At 38.9% G+C, this 21,770-nt stretch overlaps 1 protein-coding gene across 12 annotated transcripts in view; it reads left to right on the top strand.

Moving 5' to 3' along the window:
* Positions 1-21,770, top strand: part of CACNA1C (calcium voltage-gated channel subunit alpha1 C) — a 997,067-nt gene that overhangs the window by 742,058 nt on the left and 233,239 nt on the right. For 9 of the 12 annotated variants that reach the window (XM_056800749.1, XM_056800750.1, XM_056800743.1 and 6 more), the window contains 2 exons: positions 6,518-6,621; positions 13,582-13,754. In XM_056800749.1, the coding sequence (XP_056656727.1) occupies positions 6,518-6,621; positions 13,582-13,754 (277 nt within the window). Of the gene's footprint in view, positions 1-6,517; positions 6,622-6,903; positions 7,008-13,581; positions 13,755-21,770 lie in introns of all 12 variants that reach the window. The other 3 variants (XM_056800748.1, XM_056800741.1, XM_056800739.1) reach the window with 1 other exon arrangement.

Raw genomic sequence — 21,770 nt, 5'->3', positions numbered from 1 at the left:
TCAAACTGCTGCTGGCTTCTCTACTTGCTACTCACTCAGAATATAATCTGCAACCTGCAAATACTCCTTGCCCTGGATCACCATCCCTAGATGTATGGTCCCTTCATAATTTATACTGGATCTGTGATCCCATGCTGGGTAGTAATTGACAGAGCTAACAACTGGGATTTGTTCTTGCTGCCTATACAAAATCATATGCCTTTGTGCAATATCTGGGACCTCTTCTTTCTCTGATTCACAGCTGTGAACTGTAGTCCTCCTTACTCTCAGCTAGTTTGTTCCTATCTAGACCTTGTCCTCATATAGATCTCTCTGTGTCTCCCAGTGCTGACCTGGGATGAAAAAATGATTCACTATGATTTTTTATTTCCTAATTAGGACTTGGTCTGCTGGTGTTTTCTAAATCTTTATGAAGTATTTGTGGGGGAGAGCTCAGCTGTACTGCTTCCTCCTACTCTGCCATCTTGGCTAGTCTCCAGGAACAATATGTTTCTAAAATGAGAACCATCATGGTAGAGTAGAAAGAGCCCTAGACTTGGCAGTAGGACACTTAACTTTGAATAGTGGCCCTCATACTTATTAATTGTATGACACTGGGCAAGGCATCTAATGTCTCTGAGCCTATTTCCTCATCTGCATAATGGAAATTATAATTCCAACATTATCTCACTGAGTTATTGTGAGAAAAGCACTTTGAAGTGCTACATAAAAATGAATTTTCATTCTTTTCATCAAAGTACATGTATAATGTGATACAGAATGACAGGAAGAGATCACTGAGCCCTCCTCTTCAGAACCTATCATCAGTCTTAAGAAATCAACCAAGCTATCTGGAGACCACATAGTTGAGTGTCATTATCATTGGCAGGGACCCAGACTCCCCCGATGATAACAGTAGTAACTAACAGCTATATAAAGCACTTTTTTTGTATACCCTTTGTGCCTAATTTGTCACCCTTAAAAAATAGTATGTTTGTTAGCATGGGAGTCATCTGTGGGGACACTCAACACCAAAAGTGGAATTTTAGATTTATTGTAGATTTCCCACAAAAAGTTCAGATTCTGATGAAAGTCCTTATCTCTAATGATGGCCAGTTGTCCAGCTTCTCTGTCACAGACTGGTCCACCAGGGACAAAGTCCCACAGATATTCAGTCTCCCAGACCTTCTCACAATCTTTGTGATGACCTCAAATGAGATCTCTAACTCAATGAGATGAGTACTCCAAGTACAGTGTTCAATCCACTCTACTAACTAGTTGCCTCCCTTGGCTCTAGAGTGTTATGCCCACCTATGAACCAATCATTCATGAGCCTCATTACCTAATTTGGCTAGAGGTTCCCCAATGAGTTCCAAGTCTTGAGTTCTGACTGCTCTAGAGCCAGTGTCTGCTTTCTTTTGAGGATTCAGGCTACTTCTTCATATAGCTTTGACAACCTTCTTTGGTTCTTCCCTGTACATACCATTTCCATTTAACTATTAATGTTTCTTGGGTCCTCCCAATCTTATAGAAGAAATAAGACTTCAAATTTTAATTTTTCTAAGTCATTTTTAACATCACCATGTACCTTGAAGTTGGCTTCTCAGTTCTCTATTAGAGTCTAAAAAGTGAGGAAGAGCCATTTTTCAAATGAGGTATTTATAATCTCAGGGAAATTCTCAGTCCCAGTGACTTCATCCTCTTTTTCCTCTGCACTCAAATAGACAGTAACTGTCTGAGACTAAATTTAAACTTTGTTCTTCCTAAGATATTCTACCCACTGGGCAATCTAGCTGTCTCAGCCATAAAGAATGCTAACCAAAACCATAGAGAATATAAAATGAGAACTAGTAGAATCACCACCAAGCAAGGGAATCATATTTTTCAAACAATACATTTCCCAGGAGGATTTAATGAAAGAGGGAATAATTGATAAATTCATGAAGACCAGACAAGTATAAGCTAATTCAGAGAAGGAAAGTAGAATCCATTCTCAGACTTCTGTCCATTCGATGCCCTGTAAAACTGTCATCCTCACATTCCTGGCAACATAATGACAGAGGTTACAAATGCCCCACAATTTATTTAGCCACTAGTTCAAACTATTAAACTTTCAACAGTATATCTTGCCAAACTTGACACAATATATAAGACTGTTCCTTATTTTAATCCTTATCTTCCATCTTAAAATCAATTTTATGTATTGGTTCCAAGGCAGAAGAGCAGTACGGGCAAGGCAATGGGGGGTTAAGTGTCTTGCCCAAAGGCACACAGCTAAAAAGTATCTGAATTCAAATTTGAACCTAGGACCCCCTATCTCTAGGCCTGACTCTGAAGCTGAGTTATTTTTATGGATTTTACAGAGTCAGTTTTTTCATATCAAGTGATAGTTTCCCCATTAACCAGTAAGAATATTCATCCAAAGGCTCCTTTACTTCTATTTCAAAGATCAGAACCTCAAGAGATTATGTCAATGTATACACTTGGATAAACACATTTTCAAGAGGCAAAAGATAGGGGAAGCTTAGTGATGGTGATTGCTTCTCTTTCTACTTACTAAAAAATTCACAAGTACATTTACAGGCTTATTTTTTATCTCTAGCAGTTAGACATTGGTTTTAGCTGTTGCTCTGCATTTTAAATTCATAGCATCATATATTTGAGCTATAAGGGACCTTGAGTTCCGTTTAATTCCTTGGTTCTGTTCACAGAATAGTGAAAATTGTTGAGTTATATCTGTTTCTCCATTTGATTCCTTTCGAATCATGAACAAAGAACCCTGTTCTGCCTCTCTAGCTTTGTAAATCTTCATGATTTCCCATGAGGGGAGTCAAGACATAACTTATTGTCCCTTAGGTAATTTTCTAGGCTTTTCTACTATGTTTAACACAAAACTAGGGGCAAAACTAGTTGATAGAATGTCATATCTGCAATGAGGAAGCTTCAACTTCCTGAGTTCAAATCTGGCCTCAGACACTTAGTAGCTATATGACCCTGGGAAAATCACTTAACTCTATTTGCCTCAATTTCTTCATCTGTAAAATGAGCTGGAGAAGGAAAATAGCAAACTATTTCTGTACCTTTACTAATAAAGCCCCAAATGGGATCATAAAAAGTTGATATAACTGACTGACTGAACAACAACAAACCTCAAAAAAAACAAGGACACAGTAGAAATAATCATTCACATTCCAGTAACATTTGAAGGTTTCCAGATGATTCTCTTCCCAACCACCCTGAAAGGTAGCTGGTACAAAAATTATTATCCCTGTGATCCTCTGAACTGAAACTCAGAAAGGTTAAGTGTTTTTTCCATGATCACTCATGAGTGTCAGAACTTGGCTGCAAACCTGAGTCTCCTGACTCCACGGTTGGTGTTCTTCCTAGGATACAACAGAATCACAGAATTTCAGAATTAATTCAACCCATACTTGAACAAGAATCCTCTCTCCACCATCCCTGACAAGTTTTTATCCAGTCTTTTCCTGAAGACCTCCAAAGATGGGTAACTTACTTTCTTCCAAAGCATTCTATTCAGCAATGTGCTTATACTATTTAACCATCAGCTCTCTAGAAGAAAACAAATGCACCTATGACAGATTATTAAATCTGTATCATTATTTTTCCATCAATTTCTTAAGTCTAGATAATAAATGAAACAACAAATCAAATAAATCAAATGAAACAACAAATCAAGCCCATATTTGTAGTGTTTAATGTGCAAAATGCTCATGTGGGAAATTTAACTATTGTTTGGGTTTGATCTGGCTCCATCCAGAGATGCTCTTTAAAGAAAAAGCTGAAATCAGCATCTCTGCAACTTTCACCCTTTCCCCTGCATGAATCTTTAGCTCTGAAGTAAGGGTATCATCAAATTAGGTCATGTTTTAAAGCATTTGGTTATTGTTTTTGTTTTCTTGTTTTTCTTTTGGGAATAGTTCCATTCTAGCTGATTAAAAACTTCAGTAACATTGTGTAATTTCCATTCTGTCTGCTCTTCTCCTCCCTCACAATCCACTCCCCAATAATAGTAAGTGGCCCAGAATAATGACTTTCAATAAAGAGCATAAACCTAACAGGCAATAACTAAAAATGATTCCATTCTAGTACCTACAAAATAAGTTGATATTCTCAGCACACACACACATAACCATGAACATTCTAATGGCCTCTTCACCCTCCTGCCCCCAAAGATTTTGTTTACCCCTTCTCTTCTACCTTCATCTGTCTTCTGAGTCCACAAGCCGAGAGCTGAATAAGCAACTAGAAGCAAAGAATTGCTAGATGGAGGGATCTACAATGGAGTAGTACGAGCACCTTCTTTTTATAGATGAGAAAACAAGTCTAGAAAGGCTGAATGGTTTATACACAGCTAGTTGGTGGCAGATGAGGACTACATAGCCTTGGTCTTCTGAATGTTCTTTCATTACATCTAGACTGCCTCTCACTAGAAAGCTGTCACTATAGAGGAAGATGGATGGGGAGTGGCATTTGGGAGAGTTTGCCTCTTAGACAGAATCAACAGGGCTTGGCAGCTGGTTGGATGTGAGGAAATTCAGATGTCAGAGTTAAAGATAAACCAAATATTACAAACCTGAATTGCTGGATGGATGGTGGTGGCATCATGGAATTAGAAAAATTAGGGAGGAACAAGTTTTTGGGGAAATGAGAGGTATTCACTTTCAGGTTTACTGTTTTAAGTTCCAGCAGAATGTTGAAATGGAATCATCTAGCAGGAAGTTCTAGAAAGAAGTTAGGGTAAGTCAGAGATTTAGATTTTGGAGTTGCCTATATAGATACTAAATGAAGCCATAGGAATGAATGAGATCTTTTAGATAATATAGAGTTAAAGATAGGATGTTTGGTAGGAGGATCCACAGTTAAGGGGTAGAAGCATTATAGATCATAGGCATAGAAGCAAAAGGGACCTCACTGGCCATCTAATTTACCACCTTTCTTCTACATTTGAGGAAACTGAGGTCTAGGGCTATCTAGTGACTTGGCCAGCTTCACAAAATAGTAAACTGTCAGAGATGTCATTGGAATCCAAGTCCTCAAGAACCAGTCATTCCACTGTACCAGGCAGAGAAGGTTCAGGTTCATGATAAGAGAAGTCATTCATATAGTGGGCTCATCTCACCCTTCATTTTCCTCACCTCCTCTCCAATACCACCATTGAATCACATCGACTCAATGCTTCCTCATTTCCTTTGCCTTCATTTTATCATGAATTCATGGTTAAGTGAACCTAGTGTAGAAGAATTATGTCTTCCATACTATCCTTGCCTGACTAATAATACATAAAGGCTTTAATAGACTTCTTAACAAATTATCCTTTAACTTAACACTCAGAAAATGGCAAGCTGTAGAAATAGCTCAAACACTATAGCACTACTTACATAAGGCAGACACAACAAAAAGAGAACCAGATATAGCACTTTATGCCAATCAGGCTGAGTATCTTCTACCACAATATGGTCAAAGTATGTGCTCAACTGTGGGAATGTATTTGAAGTTAGAAGCTATGTAGAGACTGGTTGAGAAGGCTTATGCTGGTCTAGTCTTATGGAAAGGCCTTATTAGGCAACATCACAAGAACAGAGTGAGTGAGATTATTTTCTAGAACAGTTATGGTGTTTAAAAAGTAATCCCAAAGAACATCATAGTAGGTTTAAATGAAAGGATGACAGCCTCATAAAAAGTTGGCAGACGTTGCCCTCGTGACTATATCTGCTGCCCTCTCTTTCCTTGCTACAATGACAGTTAGTATTCTTTTCTCATATAGAAAGTAATCTAAGAAAGTAATCTCCTTCAGCTTCCAGGTTTTAAGTTCCAAGCCACTTCTAAGCATTCCTGATGGAATGCTCCCATCAAGACTATGCTAGGAGCTACTCATCCAGATTTATTAGAAATAAGACAGCTTCCTCTTTCCTCTTCCTTCAAAAATTTCAGCCGCACCAATAAAAACTTGGGAAGCCTTGGTATTATACATAAAGTCATATAGTCAAAGAGTCTTTGATGGTTCTTGGCACAATAAAAACTTTGATATTTGTGTGAGCCTACAGTGATCCTGCTTGGTTACCCTTTGAGCTGTTTGGTACCAAGTCTTCAGTTCTCTCACTAACTCCTAGTACATCAAGTAATTAATTTGGAAATTATTTATTGGTAGGAACACCTGCTTAGACAAGAAAAGTACATTAAATTTGGTCGCAGTTAATTTTTTACTCCATTAAAAATGGTGATAGACCAACAGAAGGAACAGAAGGTACAAGGCAGTCATCTCCTTTAAGTGGCTGCTTTCAAATCTGTTAAGGACCATAACAACTCAAGTGCTTGTTTTGGGAAGATAGTTTGAGGGCTGATGATATAAAAAGGAAAAAATGGTAATAATGTTCATGGAGGAAAATTAAGTCCAGACAAATGGATCCTTTACAGGTTCTGTTTACATACTTTCCCACTTGCCTCTCTGCTCTAACATGTTTCTGCTTTCTTTCTCTCCTAACTTCCTTTCTCTCCCAACTTTCCTTCATCTTTCCAGATGCAAGACGCAATGGGCTATGAGTTACCTTGGGTGTATTTTGTCAGTCTGGTCATCTTTGGATCCTTTTTCGTTCTAAATCTGGTTCTCGGTGTGTTGAGCGGGTAAGCTGAACATCTCCATGTCCTCTTTGCAATGCAGCCGAGCAGGGCTCCATCACTAGGATCTTCATGGATGGGACCCTTGTGGATATGGAAAACACAGATAATCAAAATCTCTTGTTTCAATTAAAATCACTCACATATTGACCATATTTGGCTTCCAATTTGGCCTAGAGGAAGAGTCAGGCCCCAATATTCCTGATACCAGTGACTTGGGTGCCCAGTGGAGCTTTGCCATGCTCGGTTGCAGAGTGTGTCTCACTAACTATCATTCCATTCTTCCAGGTCAATGATGCCGTAGGAAGGGACTGGCCCTGGATCTATTTTGTTACACTAATCATCATAGGGTCATTTTTTGTTCTTAACTTGGTTCTCGGTGTCCTTAGCGGGTAAGCAGTACTAAGGAAAACATTATTGTTTTTCATTTGTTTTATTTATTCTTTTCATTCTTGGATTTACATCTTCTCTGGGTCTCACTGAACCTAGCAAGACAAATAAGTCAGTTTGAGGAGCCTTTAAACAAATAATCTTGGCCTGTTTGGATAAAGAGCACAGATATCCAACAACCAATCCACTGATCTCAATGATAGACATTAGAGGTGAACAGATGACTTCAGCAAGAGGCGACAGGGCTGATATGGTACTCATTACGCCTCTACTTTATCAATCCTGCTACAAGTAACCCCCTCCATTAGAGCACGATGCTCCATTGCACTCTGTAGCCTAAAGATTGTTTCTCTTAAGGAGGGAAGGCAAAGCATTCCATTGGTATCAGGGAAAGCTCAGAGATTGACTTTTAACACATATATTAGCCTTAGATGTGCCTGAAATTGGAGATCAGTAATGGTAGACAGCAGGCCATTAGAAAGGAATGTGACTTGCTTTCATTTAGCTTCATTTTGTCCAAATAAAAGAACGTTATGGATGATTTTCAAAGACCAAAGGACCTTACTGCCGATGTACCTTTTTCTCAGTGGAAAGGGAACTTGGTCATTTGAAGAGATAAGGTAACTAGGAATATGAAGCATAGATTACAATTTCCCTCATTTTCCAAAAGAAAGTCTTCATTACCCACTCCACCACAGTATGCTAAGAGAATAGGATCCAATGTAATTTTGAAGTCAGATTTTTTAAAATGTGGAGGAAATGGGGTATGATTGGGGTATTAAATATCCCATGGGTAGACATCTGTGCACCTTGGGGAGCCAGCAGAATGCCTCCTCACCACCCACCCACCCTACCATATGCTCACACCAGTCATGCCAAGACTGGCCCTAAAAACCCTTACTGAAGAGTCTTTGGTTCATTGTTGCTGCTCTGTTGCTGCCTTTGCTGAACTACATCTGTGATGACATTACAATTATTTTGGACCCCAGTGAGAACAGTTCAGATCGGCTTCTTTTAGTTGCCAAGGGCCATTAAAGCCAAGAGACATTCAGAGAAGAAAGCTGGCCTGCCATTGCCAGCTTGTACATAACTCAGGAGTAGTTACTGCTAAGCTCCAGAGAGATTGGGAACATCACAGAACTGGTGTTCTTGTTCTCTGAAATTGGGGGGTTTTTCCTCTCTAGTGGGGGCAACTCATTTTACAAATTATGGCCACCTAATCCCTTTTCTCATTCCAAGGTGAGCTCATGAATGAAAGCCAGTGAAAGCATTTAAGGGGGAAATATTAAACAGAGGAGGGAGGAAAGCAAAATACTCTGATCAAATAAATGCATGGAAATGGGGCAATTTTATAGTCATCTTCTATATTTATGTTCCAACACAAGAAAATATTTATGTGTCTTTAAGTTCACCTCTCAAAGATAATCTTGAAACTACAGCTCAGTCTAACCCCATTCCCCATCATAGAGGTAGATAGAGAGGGATGGGAAGAGAAAGGAGAGACTACCCATACTAGCAGTTATTTAATAAAATGAAGATTAGAACTAGATGGGATGTTTTTGATCTTCTAATACAATCTACTCAATTCACAGGTGGAAAAGTTGAGACCCAGAGAGCTGAAGCATCTTGACCCCACATATAGGGGTCCATTTTGTTTCAAATGAATGGATTCAAAAAGAATCCCACATGCAGCCAGTGGCAGAGCCAAGATTTGAAACCAGGTCCTCTGATCCTTGATTCAATGTTCTTTTCCCCTAGACCATGCTGCTTATTATTATATCTCCCGACTTTCAATCTGGGACACTTTTCATTTTACCACACTGTTTATCTTTAAACCCACAATGAATGAGACTGATCAGTGTTCAAAGTCAGAACTTTAAGGATTAAACCCAATTATCTTTCTCCCACTTCTAAGAATATGGCCTTTATCTGAATATCTATATAATCCTCCCCATAGAAATCTGACGTTGAGAATAGGGATTTATTTTATTCTACTTGCCATCTTGGGATCTGCCCCTGGAAATGCCACCAACAGAAATGCTCCTTTCTTCAGCAGTGATAGCTGGCAAAATAAAGTAGGTTACATCGAGTCATCAAGTAAAGAAAAGGAAAGAAGGAAAAAATCTTCTTAAAGCCAAAATTTGGTCATGAAACCATTAGTTCCCAAAACTGCTTCTGACTACTTGCATTCAGCACCAGAATCTAGTGTTTTTGATACACTCCTTAACCTTTGAATGCAAATCTATTCAATGATCTTTCCTGGAAATCTAACAAGGAAGTGCCATGTAACCAATTCTTGGTCACATTGCTATATTCCTCATGGCCAAAGCTCTGTCCTCCAGATTTCCTGGCAAGACCATCAGCTCTGCCTGTGCCCAATTCTCTGCCCAGAGAAGATGATCAGAGGGGAAGATGGAGAAGGAGAAATTGGGAAAGAACCAATTGTCCTTCCTGCTTCATGGAGGTCACTAGTAGCTAATCTTCCACTGACAAGGCAGGGAGCTGCTCACAGATTTTTGCAAATATCTGGGTTCTCCAAGCTGAAGCTACCTTCTTGAACTTTTTTCCACTAGCTGATCAAATGTCCACCTGATAGAACCAGGGAAGAGGGACTGAAATTATCAACTAAAATGATAATTTCCATGTTGTAAGAATTATGCTTGAAGCAGTTGTGATCAAACGGAAAACACAAGATTTGATGAATACCCTAGCTTCACTTATGAGTACAAAATGGAAATTTAACCCTTCGGAAACTAATTCCTCCTCTAGGAAAATGGAAAACAATAATACACTGCTTGTCTTGGGTTATTGTTAAGACCAAATGAGAGTGTATGTACAAAGTCTTTTGTAAAACATAAAGCATTATGTGAATGTCAGCTATCATTTATCTGGCATTGAAAGGGAATAAGGAATTTGGAAACTTCCAGGAAATTAAGTTTCATCATGATAATGATGATGATGGTGATGATGGTAATGATGATGATTTAATCAGAATGCTTCATTCACTAAAAATTCCATATAAATGAAATGTATTACCTGACATTCATCACCTTACACAACCAAAGTATATAAAATCTAATAGAGATACGCATGTTTTCATATATATATATATTCATCATCTCATTTGTTCTCACAATAGTCTTGTGAGCTGTGGAAGGCAGGTATTTTTCCCATTTGACCCTGCATTACAATCTCCTGTAGAAGCTTCATTGTAAGAGCTAAAAACAATTAGTCACAGGTTTCAGGATTATTCCTGACATTGTTTTTGATGCTGAATCAGCTAATATCCCACCAAACCTAAAACCTTCAACAACAAAAGATATGGGACTTGGAATCTCTTTGTCATAGTAATTACTAAATCCTTGTCCCCGGTGAGAAGTCTCTAGCCCAAGAAAGAAAGGGGAAAAGCAATGATTTAATGGAGGAGGAAATTTATAACCCCTGGGCTTTTAAATAGAATTGTCACATGATCAAATTGTTCACTTTCAAAATTCTATTTTAGAAGGCTTGAAGTGAAAAACTAGAATATATTTTTCAGTGGGTAGGTATGCAAGAGGCTTCATTCATTTCTGAGGGAATTTCTCTCAAACAAAACTAAGACCCCAGAATAAGATTTAGAACTGGAAAGGACTTTAACGCTCATCTAGGCCAATAATCTATATGGCCTAGACTTTTCAATTGCATCTCCCATTGTATCTTTTACATTTCTAAATAACAACACAAGAAAAAATATAACACAGGGACTCTCCGACTAGTTTTTCTTGATAGCTTTTGCTGGTGGTAAATGTGTTTCTTCCTTATGACAAAATCCAGGGCTGTGACTGATTGTAAAACCAGCTTCCATCCCAAGGCCCGACACAGCTCCCATCAGGTTAGGTTTTAAATGTCTTCATTAGCTCAGGCCCCAGCACAGAAAGATGGCTAGCATCCAAGTGGAAAGATAAAAGAGCCAGGCTCTGCCACCCAGCAAATCATGGCTGTTTTTGGTTTGGCTCAGACCAGCCCTTATTTCCTTCCTCTCTGCTACATATCTGGATTATACCGTAGCATAATTGGGCCTACAGAAGGGTTATCTCCTAGCTCACGCCCCAAAATCTGTAATTGCACCAACAAAGTCTTAAGACACATGAAAGTTAGATATCTTATTTGCAGGTACAAAAACCTTCATTTTTCATCTCCCACATTTTTAGTGAACTTCTGGTTATATAAATAATTCTCATTCCACATAGTGATTTGATTTCCCCTATTCTGGTTTGTTCTAGGTTCTGGGTAAGTCCTCTTATCTCTTGGAACCTCTGTTTCCTTATTTATTGAATGAGGTCTCTTCCAGCTTTAAAATCCTATGAGCCTCTCATCCCTCTAGAGGCATGGAGTGCTCTGATTAGGACCAGAACTTGAGCCCTGCTAAGTCTGGATTTGCTATAACAAAAAGTAGAGTATTTCTTTAGACCCTCGAGCCCTACTGATTTGGGGACTTGCCCCATGGGAAATGAGTGAGGGGCTCATTTTCTATTGGAAATAGGAAAGGTATAGATAACAGGATAGGTCTTGAGAGGTAGTCTCTGAGGGAAACCAAATGAGTTAACAAACCAAAATGGAATCCTGGGGAAGGACACTATCCTTTGGGAGCTGGATTGAAGGTTCACAAGAGGAGGAGTGAGCAAAGGACAAGAAGTGGAATAGGGGAGCCTACATTGCTGACTGGCCAGCTCCACCAATGGCACTTAAACAAATGATTGAGTGCTACTGGGTGGGGGTGGGGAGGAATCCATCTTTGGTGCCAGCTATTTTTCTGATGTTTTTTCCTTAACATAAAAACTCCCAAAGAAAGTAAATGGAGTTATGTGGTTGGCTGGCCAGGAGCCAGGAAAAGAGAAATATAAATCATATTAGAATTGGATTCATTGAAATTTAAAAAGAAAATTCAATCCAAGCCAAGAATTAAGGAAGCAGTTCAACAGAAGTAATTATAATGAGGATCCCTCCCCCCACCTCACTCAAATAAAAAAAAAGTTCCCTGCCCCATTTTCCTCACTTCTTTTGTACTAACATCCCTCCCTCCACACATATAGCCAGAAACCTAGCATTTTATATTATGACACATTGTCCCATTCAAATGATAAAGGTTGTAAACAGTGCAAACAGACTGCAGAGACAAAATGTTCAACCTCAAAATTGCATATGGCAAGGGGGCAACTCAGTGAATAAAGAACCAGGCCTAGAGATGAGAGGTTCTGGATTCCAATCTATAGCCCCAGACATTTCCTAGCTGCGTAACCCTGGACAAGTCACTAAAATCCCATTGCCTAGCCTTTTCTGCCTTAGAATCAATATGTGATATTGATTCTAAGGTGGAAGGTAAGGATTTTTTTAATGTGCATAATAATAATAATGTTGCCAATTAAATGGCTGTTCTATAGTTCATCTGGACTACTCTTCCCTCTTCCATATGTATATTCCAATTAGAATTCCTAGCTGTAGAGAAGAAATCCCATTCTATCCCCATTGAGTTCTATAAGCTCTGAGCTTATAGTTGGAACTTTTCAGGAAGAGGATGGGAAAACTAAGGCATCAGGTACCCACTAAATTACTCCAACATGGTGAAGGACAAATTAACAATGGTTCTTCTTTGAAAGCTGAAACCCAGCCTTTTAAGTAACCCCAGTCCCACTATCTTTAACACACACGTACTCATAATATACCCACATACATACACAAATGAATGTGAGTTGAGAAGAATAAAGCAAAAGAGTTCTCTGTGGAATCCAAGATAACAGATAAAGAAAGAACCAGAGTCAAATGGATGACAAGAAGCACTTTCCCAGCAAAATTCTCTTTCTACTGAGATCATTGCTGTCTTCAAATCTAATTTATTTTTCCATTTTCATGTTATCTGAGGTTCATTGTTTTTTAACAAAGGGTATTTTCTTGTGTCTGGAATCTTTGATGTTTATTTTTGTTTTTTTTAACAGTGGGAAAGAACCTTTGGTTTAAAAATCCGTCTAGACACACTAACAGCCATTGGGTGTTCTTAAATGTGGAGAGTAGAGCTTCAGGAGCTAAGACATTTCCCCCTGAATGCCCTTTATAACCTGACTCAAACTGAGAATTCCCATGTTGTCTACTAATAAGTATCAGGATGCTGGGAAGTGTATGTTTAAGCAGGGACAAAATCGTGTATTCCATTCTTTTAAGCTTTCACACTGCTGCTTATAAGAGGTTCTGAGAGAGGAGGCACTGCAGAAATACTAAAATCATGAGCTGTACTAGAGACAACCTTCCCCAGCCACACTTCCCCCACTTGGATTGTTTTGGGATGGTTCTAAATATCTTCATTGCTTCTTCCATATTCACGTGAGCAATGGAGTATATAGTGGTAGGGCTTTATAGAGGTCATAGATGTGGCTGTCAAAGAAAAGGGCATTTGGGCAAACTTTCCTGTGGAACCCTTTCTAATCCTGTTGTTTTTTCAACATCACCCCATCTCCTCCCCTTTCTGATCCCCATCTCCTACCCTTCCTCTCTCCCTGTTTCCTCCCATCCCACCCACCCAAACAACTCCCACACTCTCACCAGAGAGTTTTCCAAAGAGAGGGAGAAGGCAAAGGCTCGGGGAGACTTCCAAAAGCTGCGAGAGAAGCAGCAGCTGGAAGAAGATCTCAAGGGCTACCTGGACTGGATCACTCAAGCTGAAGATATTGACCCTGAGAATGAAGATGAAGGCATGGATGAGGAGAAGCCCAGAAACAGTAAGCAACTCTTCTTAATCTTTTGGGCTCAGTGTTGGGAGGGACAGAGTCTTCTATCACCCAAACTTCTACAGGATCTTGAGACAAGTTTCTTCTTATAAATTAGACTATTGTGATGTTCGTGGTAAAGAGAGTTGTGACAGATGTAAGATAATGATTAGTCCAAAGAGCTTCTTCTCATTCCCTGCTGATATCTTTAACATGAATAAAAATGTGTGTGTGTTCATGTATGTGTATGTGTGTGTAGGGGATGGGAGAAGAAATAATTGATAACTGCTGATAAAGATTCCCCTTTGAAGACTTTTATAAGCCAGTACTATTATCTCTTCACCTATTCTTTTGTATGCCAGGTTACATTTCCAGACAACTGGAAAACGTTTCTATTTCATAGGGCTCTCTTTCCTAAGGTTTGGTGGTTCCAGGTACATCCCATACAGAAAACTGAACCAAAGGTCTATCCTAGACAGGAATTTGGGGAAGGGAGAAGATGGAAGAAGAAAGGTAGAAGCTCCTCATTGGCAATGGTAGAGGTCACAAGTCTATAACACTCAAGTCTTAGCTAGGAACATCCTTTATGATTCCATTTATTACTTGGATGAACTCATCAGATTCAGCCTTTGTGATCAATTCATCTGAAAACAGAAAACTAAAGCCAAGCCAGAAAACACATAAGCAAAAGACTAATGGCTTTTTTTTTTTAATCATTTAAGGGGGCATCAGTGGATTGAGAGCCAGGACCAGAGATGGAAGGTCCTAGATTCAAATCTGACCTCAAATACTTCCTAGCTGTGTGACCGTGGGCAAGTCACTTATGGCCTAGCCCTAACCATTGTTCTGCCTTGGAACCAATTCGCGGTATTGATTCTGAGAAGAAAAGTATAGAGGTTTTTTTAAAATAGTTTAATAGGAATTTATGTGAAAGACCAGTTTTGAATGAATTGTCTTGAAGATCAAAGGACAGTCTCTAACAGTATGAGGAGGATGAGGACTGCTATCATGGAGCTACCTCTGGGGAAACATCCTGATATACATGGAGTTTGGGGACTGCTGGCCAGTATATCCACTAGGCAACTACTTTTTAGCACTAGTTTAAGGGGAAGAGTTGTGCAGAAAGACTGGGCAAATTACCTCTTAAAAAACAGGAGAATTATGACCTCCGTTTATCTACTCAACAAATTTCAAGGCTGATATCCCTAGCTCATGAATAATGGGTGAGAGCATTATTCTCAGTATATATTATTTTTAAAGTTCATTATCTACCATTTGTTGAGCCACTATTCATCATCCATGGAGACAGGTCACTCGCTACCCCCTGTCTAGAGCAAGAACTTCTATGAAAATTCATCTCTCCCCTTTTTGTACATTAAATGAGCTAATTCCAGAAACTGGGATCAGACCATAGAATGTGCAGTGCTTGTGTAACAGACTAGTTGCCTTTCATGTCTGGAATACCCATCTATTCAAATTCTAAAACAAGATTGGAAACAGAAAAATCTCACCCACACATCATTTGTGGCTAAAGTATTCAAATACTCTTTCTAATGCTTAGTGCTTTTGTGACCTTGACCAAGTCCCTTGACCACCACCATGCCCTCCCCCCTAGTCTCAGTTTTGTCCTGTATAAAATGGGAGGGTTAGACTAATTGGCTTCTGATTGGCCTAAATGGCCCTAGTTCCAGAGCTATTATCCCAAGATTCCTTTCATCTCTAAAGTCCTATAAGCCTATGATCCTATAGAGAGAAGTCTTGGACATGGAATAGGTTCAAGGTCCACTGAACCAATGAACCAATGAATGAACCAATGAACCAATCATTGGACTAAGTTGTAATCTTACCTCAGATATTATCTCTTTGACCCTCAGCAAGTCACATAACCTCTGTGTGCCTTGGTTTCTTCATCATTAAAATGAAGAAAATAATAATATCTATCTCCCAGGGTTATGTGAGGATAAAAGGAGAGAATGTTTATAAAGTTTTTTGCAACTCTTAAAGCACTATATAAATGGTGGTAGTAATAATAACAATACACAGAACATCAAAGCTTTTTAATCCTTTCAATTAGTGATTCTTTGTGCTCTGGGTTTTGTTTCTTCCTGAAATAGCCATGTTTTATTTAGAAGCAGGATGTGAATTATGAAGGATTTAGTCCCAGGCCTTTGGCTATTAGCTTCCTAGACATCAGTTTTCCCATTGGGATTGGCATACTAAATTTTGCATTGGACCCAGGTTTTCACCTTTGCCTAATATCTAAACTTCTCAGATCTCTAACCCAAGCTTGGAAACACCAAGTTTTCTAGAGCTATCTGACTTCTGAGCTAGTATGGCTCCTTAGGGTCAGAGATCTGACACACCTGAGTCCAAATTACATGTTTTCCTTTTTTCTGCCACTTCCACCAAATGTATATGCCCAGTCTAAGCAATCACTTTCCTTTCTGTCCTCTGTTGCCACAGACTCCAGTCCAAAAGTTTATAGTTTAAGGGATTATTTGTAAGGGGAAAAGAAAGACTATAAAAATTGAGAATGAATATAAGGGCAGGTAAATGCAAATTTGTATTTTAAAATCAATCTTCTCCCAGATGGAGTACCTCTAAATTGATCCTTAAGGAAAGTTTCTGATGGCTAATTTAGCCATCCTGACTCCACCTCAATCCAAGCATCTAGCCCTTTGTGGCCTCCCATAGAATAGAATTCAAACATGTAGGTTTTCTGGCTCCAACTCTTTAGATCATTCTTCCAATTCCCAGGATCTTTTTTAGCCAAGGTGGAAGAATTAATTTGAATGGCAGGCAGATTTTGGTGTGGTACTCATTGCATAATAGTTTAGTTAACTTGTTCCTCTTCCTTTCTTCCATGTCCATAACAAATATCTCTTTTTTAATTCAAGAAAATATTAAATAGTTTATAGGCAGCTTAGGTGGTGTAGTGGATAGAGCACAAGACCAATGTCAAGAAGATCTGAGTTTAGTTTCATCCTCCAATGATTAACAGCTATGTGACTTTAGAAAGTCACTTAACTTCTGTCTACCTCAGTTTCTATATCTGTAAAATAAGGGTAACAGTATCACTTACCTCCCAGGGTTCTTGTGAGAATAAAATGAGAGAATATTTGCAAAGTACTTTTTTGTTGCTGTTGTCCAGTCCTTTTCATTTGTGTCTGACTTTTCATGACTCTATGTAGGGTTTTCTTGTGGTTTGCCATTTCCTTCTCCATCTTATTTTACAGATGAGGAAATTGGGAAAAACAGGGTTAAGTGACTTGCCCAGGATCCCACAGCAAGTAATTATCTAAGGTTAGACTCGAACTCAGGATGAGTCTTCCTGACTCCAGGACCAGTGCTCTATGCACTATGGTGCCACCTAGCTGCCTTTAAAAAACTATATGAAAACTAGCTATTATTGTAAGTATTATTATTAAGTGTAGGAAGTAAGGGTGAGCAAAACTCAAGAATTAGAAGCTCAGAAGGAGACAGACAAACTAGAATGCAGGAGACCAGATATAAAAGATAAAATCCATTAGGATGTGTCTATAATGAGTTGCAATTAAAATCGTAAGTTGGAGAGATCAAAGTAGTAGCTAGTGGCATGCGCTGAGTTAGCCAGCCTATGTTCCTATTATCCATCAGAAGCTTTCTGGAGCTTATTTGCTATTTGGGGCTTGGCATTCATCACTTTGAAGCAAATGCATAAGAGAAGGCATTGCCTAAATTCCTTCTTAACCTATTTTATACAATACAGCTAATTCATAGGATACAATTCAACTTCTTCTTTGTGTGTTTACTAACTTCACAGATGCTATGATTAAAAATATTATTGTGTGCTCAGGACATAAAAATAAAATCGTGTCATATTCCATTTTCTAATTCTCTCTAGTCTAAGTGAATTCAATATTTAGATTTGGAAATGGCAAAGACAATAGCAGTAGATTCTGGCTCTTAACCCATGGTCAAGGCTCATTATTTCATAGATTTCAAAACTGAATGGGGCCTTAGCAATCATCTCATCTATCACTTTCTTTTTTTAGTCAAGGAAACTGAAGTCTCTAAAATGAAATGGCTTTCTCAAGATCATGCAGGTAGTAAGTAAAGTACTAGAATTCGAACCCTGGTCCATTACTCACTCCACTAGACCATGCCGTGGATGTACTACTGCCACAGTGACAGCTCCCCAAGGTGAGAGAGAGACAAGGCAGGCTGAATTTGAGGTAGAACCCACTGGTTGTTTTTTTCAAGGAGATGACAGAAGCTAAAGTTGGATATATTTCTCTGCATTTTTTTTACAATAAATGAATTTGCTGGCACACTGTATGCAAAAATAAGTTGCTATTTTCTGTTTCTTCAGTCAAAATATCAGTCCTGGAATAAGACTGAAGCCCTAGTTTGTAGGCAGTCTGTCCTGGGAGATGACCTTAGCCATCTGTCATCTGAGGATCCGGGCCACAATGAAAGAGCAGAAGATGAAGGTGCACAGAGAAGGAAAGAGGTTATCCTTAATTAATCACAGCTAGTCAGAATTATTTTAGACTGCCTGGGACTCTGAGGAGGTAGCTAGTCTCTTCAGACAGGCCATGCCATCTTTTTCTATGGCAACATTCACAGTACACACCAATTTTCAATTAACATGAATAGCCCTTGGAACTGGGAGGGCTTTGGATCCAAGAGTTAGTTGCCACTGAGGAAACTGGTCAAAGGGGAGAGAATGAAGCAGAGAAGAAGGGACACATTTGGAGAGCATAATCACAGAATCTCAGAATCCTTTTGCAGTGTTAAAATAAGGGAGCCACTGAGGTATTTGCTCTTCCTACTCCTGCTAAAGGCATTCTTGTCCGTTTGATTGCACAGAGTTGGTTTTTTCATTCTTTGCATTCATTCAATGTGATAATTAAGCAAATGATGAAGTAATTTTTAAAATGAATTTAATTAAATTCAACAAACCCTTATGAAGAACACAGTCCCCCCTTCAAGGAGTATACAATTAAGGAGTACTTACAGAACATTTCTATATATAACAACAGACACGGCATGACCAGCATCTCTAATTGGCTGCACAAAAGCACTACATTAAACAAAACACTATAAGAATAATTTTATGTGTTATCAATTGGCAATCAGCTAGGATCCTAAGGCTTAGAGCAGGAAATGATCTGAGGATCAGAGGTCAAGGGTTAGAAGGAATCTTAGAGATCCTCCAGTCCAACTCTCCTATTTTACAGCAGAAAAAACTGAGACCCTGAGAGTTTTAAGAACTTATCCAAGGTAGTAATCAGTAGAGATGGAATTTGAAGCCAGGTCCTAAGACTGCAGGGTCAATATTCTTTCCACAACATCCTAGGAAGCCCAGAGAATCTCAGAATCTTAGAGTTGGAAGACTCTAAGCTCTCAAGACACCCAATTCAACTTATACCTAAAAAAGAAACCCTTCTATATGTTAAAACAAGAATCTGTCAATAATAGATATCTATAATTTCTTAACAAAATATATAGTCTTTCTACAGCACAACTAGCAAGTGGTTATCCAGTTGCTAGAGGCAGACCTAACAGCAGCACTTGTTGAGTTCAGATTCAATGTTGGGACAAAATGAGTCACTGAGTAGTTAACAGAATGTTTGCTTTACTTTAACATAGCAAGCATATACAGCAAGAGTCCAGTGGACCTAAACTTCACTTGGACACACACACACACACACACACACACACACACACACACACACACACACACACCAACTCACTCCACAAGGTCTCCACAAACTTATGTAACTCCACATGAAGGAGACTTCTAATGCCCATAGTTGATCAGGAAGTTGGATCAAGAGCTGCAGAAGCTAATCAAGTCCCAAAGTTAGCTTTTTTGCCTTTTGATAAAACTACTGCTGGAGGGAAGGAAAGTAAATAGTTCTAACCTATGTTATAGGGAAACACTGATAGATATTAGTGACCACACTTACCCTTTGCTTGAAGAACTCTAATGAGGGCAACTTACCATCGCCATCTTTTGAAGCAGAACCATTCCACTTTGGGATAACTTTCATTGCTAGAACATTTTTTTCTTACTTCAATCTTTCCACCAATTGCTCCTAGTTCTATCTTCTGGAGCCAAGCAGAACAAATCCTCTTTCCTTATGTTAGCCCTGCAAATATTGGAGGAAAGCTTTCCTGTCCTCTCCTCATCCCCTCACCCTGTCCCCTATCTTCTCCCAACTAAATATACTATTCCTTTAAGTGGTATAGACTTACTGTCCTTCATTATTCTGATTTCTCTCCTCTGAATGCTTTCAAGCTAATCAATATCCCATTTTACAGATGAGAAAATTAGGCCAGAGTTATTGTTAATTTTACAGAGTCGCACAACAAGAAACAGAGCCAAGATTTAATCCAGACTTTCTGTTTCCAAATGGAGTATTCTTCTTATAACACCAAGCTACTTTTCCACACTGTGAGACTTTGAAATAATAGAACAAGGTTTGGTTATAATGTATCAGTAGCATTACTGAAAAATGCCACTGGTCCAATTCAATTCAACATATTATTGAACATCTACTATGTATCTGAAATTGAAGACTTAAAGAGAAAACCAAATAGTTCCTGCTGTCAAGGAGTTTACATTATTCTGGGAGACAGAGAAAGGGACAAGAGGATGTGAAATTAAAGATAGACATACAGACAGAGGCAGACAGACAGACTAATTGGTAGACTGATTGATAGATTGATTAGGTAGGTATGTTGGTCGGTGGGTCAATGGGTAAGTAAATTGATAGTTGGGCAGATAGAAAAGCAAGTGAGTGAGACAAACAAGCAGAGACAGGGAAAGTATGCAAAGTAACTGTGAGGGGAGTCACTAATACTTGGAAGAATACAGAAAGGTGTCCTGTAGGGGGTGACACCTACACTATGCTTTAGAGGAAGTTAGGGGTTCTACAAGGTAGAAGAGAAATAGATTCCAGTCATGAGAGATCTGCCTATATGAGGACGCAGAAATGGAATATTGTGTTTCTGGACTAGCAAAGTGGGCCAGAATGACTGGAGCTTAGAGTGGGTGAGATGGAATGGTTTGCAGTCATTCTAAAAGGAAAGGTTGGAGCCATATTGTGAAGGACTTTAATAGCTAGAGAGAGGGATTTTGTTTTATTGTAAAAGTAATTATTCTCCAGCAGAAGAGTGACATGGTTTAGGAATATCTATCTGGGAACTATGTGATTTGGAGAAGGAAGAGACTGAAGACAAGAGAATCAGTTAGGGAGGGCCATTGCAATAGTCCAAGTGAAATCAAATGAGGGCCAGAACTAGAGTTAAGTAACTCTGTGAATACAGAAAAGGGAAAAGATTCGAAAGATATTGTGGAGGTAGATTGGACAATTGGACTTGTCGACTCACTGGATATGGAGGTCCAGGCAAAATGATGCAGAATAGACTTGTATGATACAAGTTAGAAAATGTGAATTCATTCAACTAGACAGAGCAGTATGGTTATTTCCAGGAAGTTCATCACCAGATGAGGAGTGAGCAAGACAGTTTTAATAGAGAAAGTGGCATTAAGCTAGACCTGGAAGGAGATGAAAGACTTCAATATGCAGAGTTGGGGGAGATTAGCATGAAACGTTTTCCTGTGAATCACATGTAGTGAGGCTTTCCTCCTTCAAGTAGCATGGGGATATTGTATGGTGAATAGAGAAGCATGAATAGATATATCTCTAATGTTTTATTACCCTCCCTACCTCTTTTTCCAAAGAATTAGGAGATTAGAATCTCTTCTCTTAATTCTAGCCCAGGGCACAATACCAACCAAATATCAGTTCTACAACAGACAGACACATAGCAAATAGACTCATTTACCCAAGTCAATAGCAAAACAGAAATCAAAAGAAATATGAATATGAGAATATGTACCAGACGAATCAGAATGAAGGAGTTCATTTGGGAGTGAGATAATTTAGCTCTACGAAGATGGAGAGTCCCAGATCCCACTAAAGGGGCTCCCAGAAGTCTCTAGTATAGTAAAATGAAGATAAGGACATGACAGAT

Source organism: Monodelphis domestica, chromosome 5, assembly GCF_027887165.1.
Source record: "Monodelphis domestica isolate mMonDom1 chromosome 5, mMonDom1.pri, whole genome shotgun sequence".
NCBI classification, from domain to species: domain Eukaryota; kingdom Metazoa; phylum Chordata; class Mammalia; order Didelphimorphia; family Didelphidae; genus Monodelphis; species Monodelphis domestica.
The sequence above is the reverse complement of the archived record's forward strand: the minus strand, read 5'-3'. Positions and strand labels throughout refer to the sequence as shown.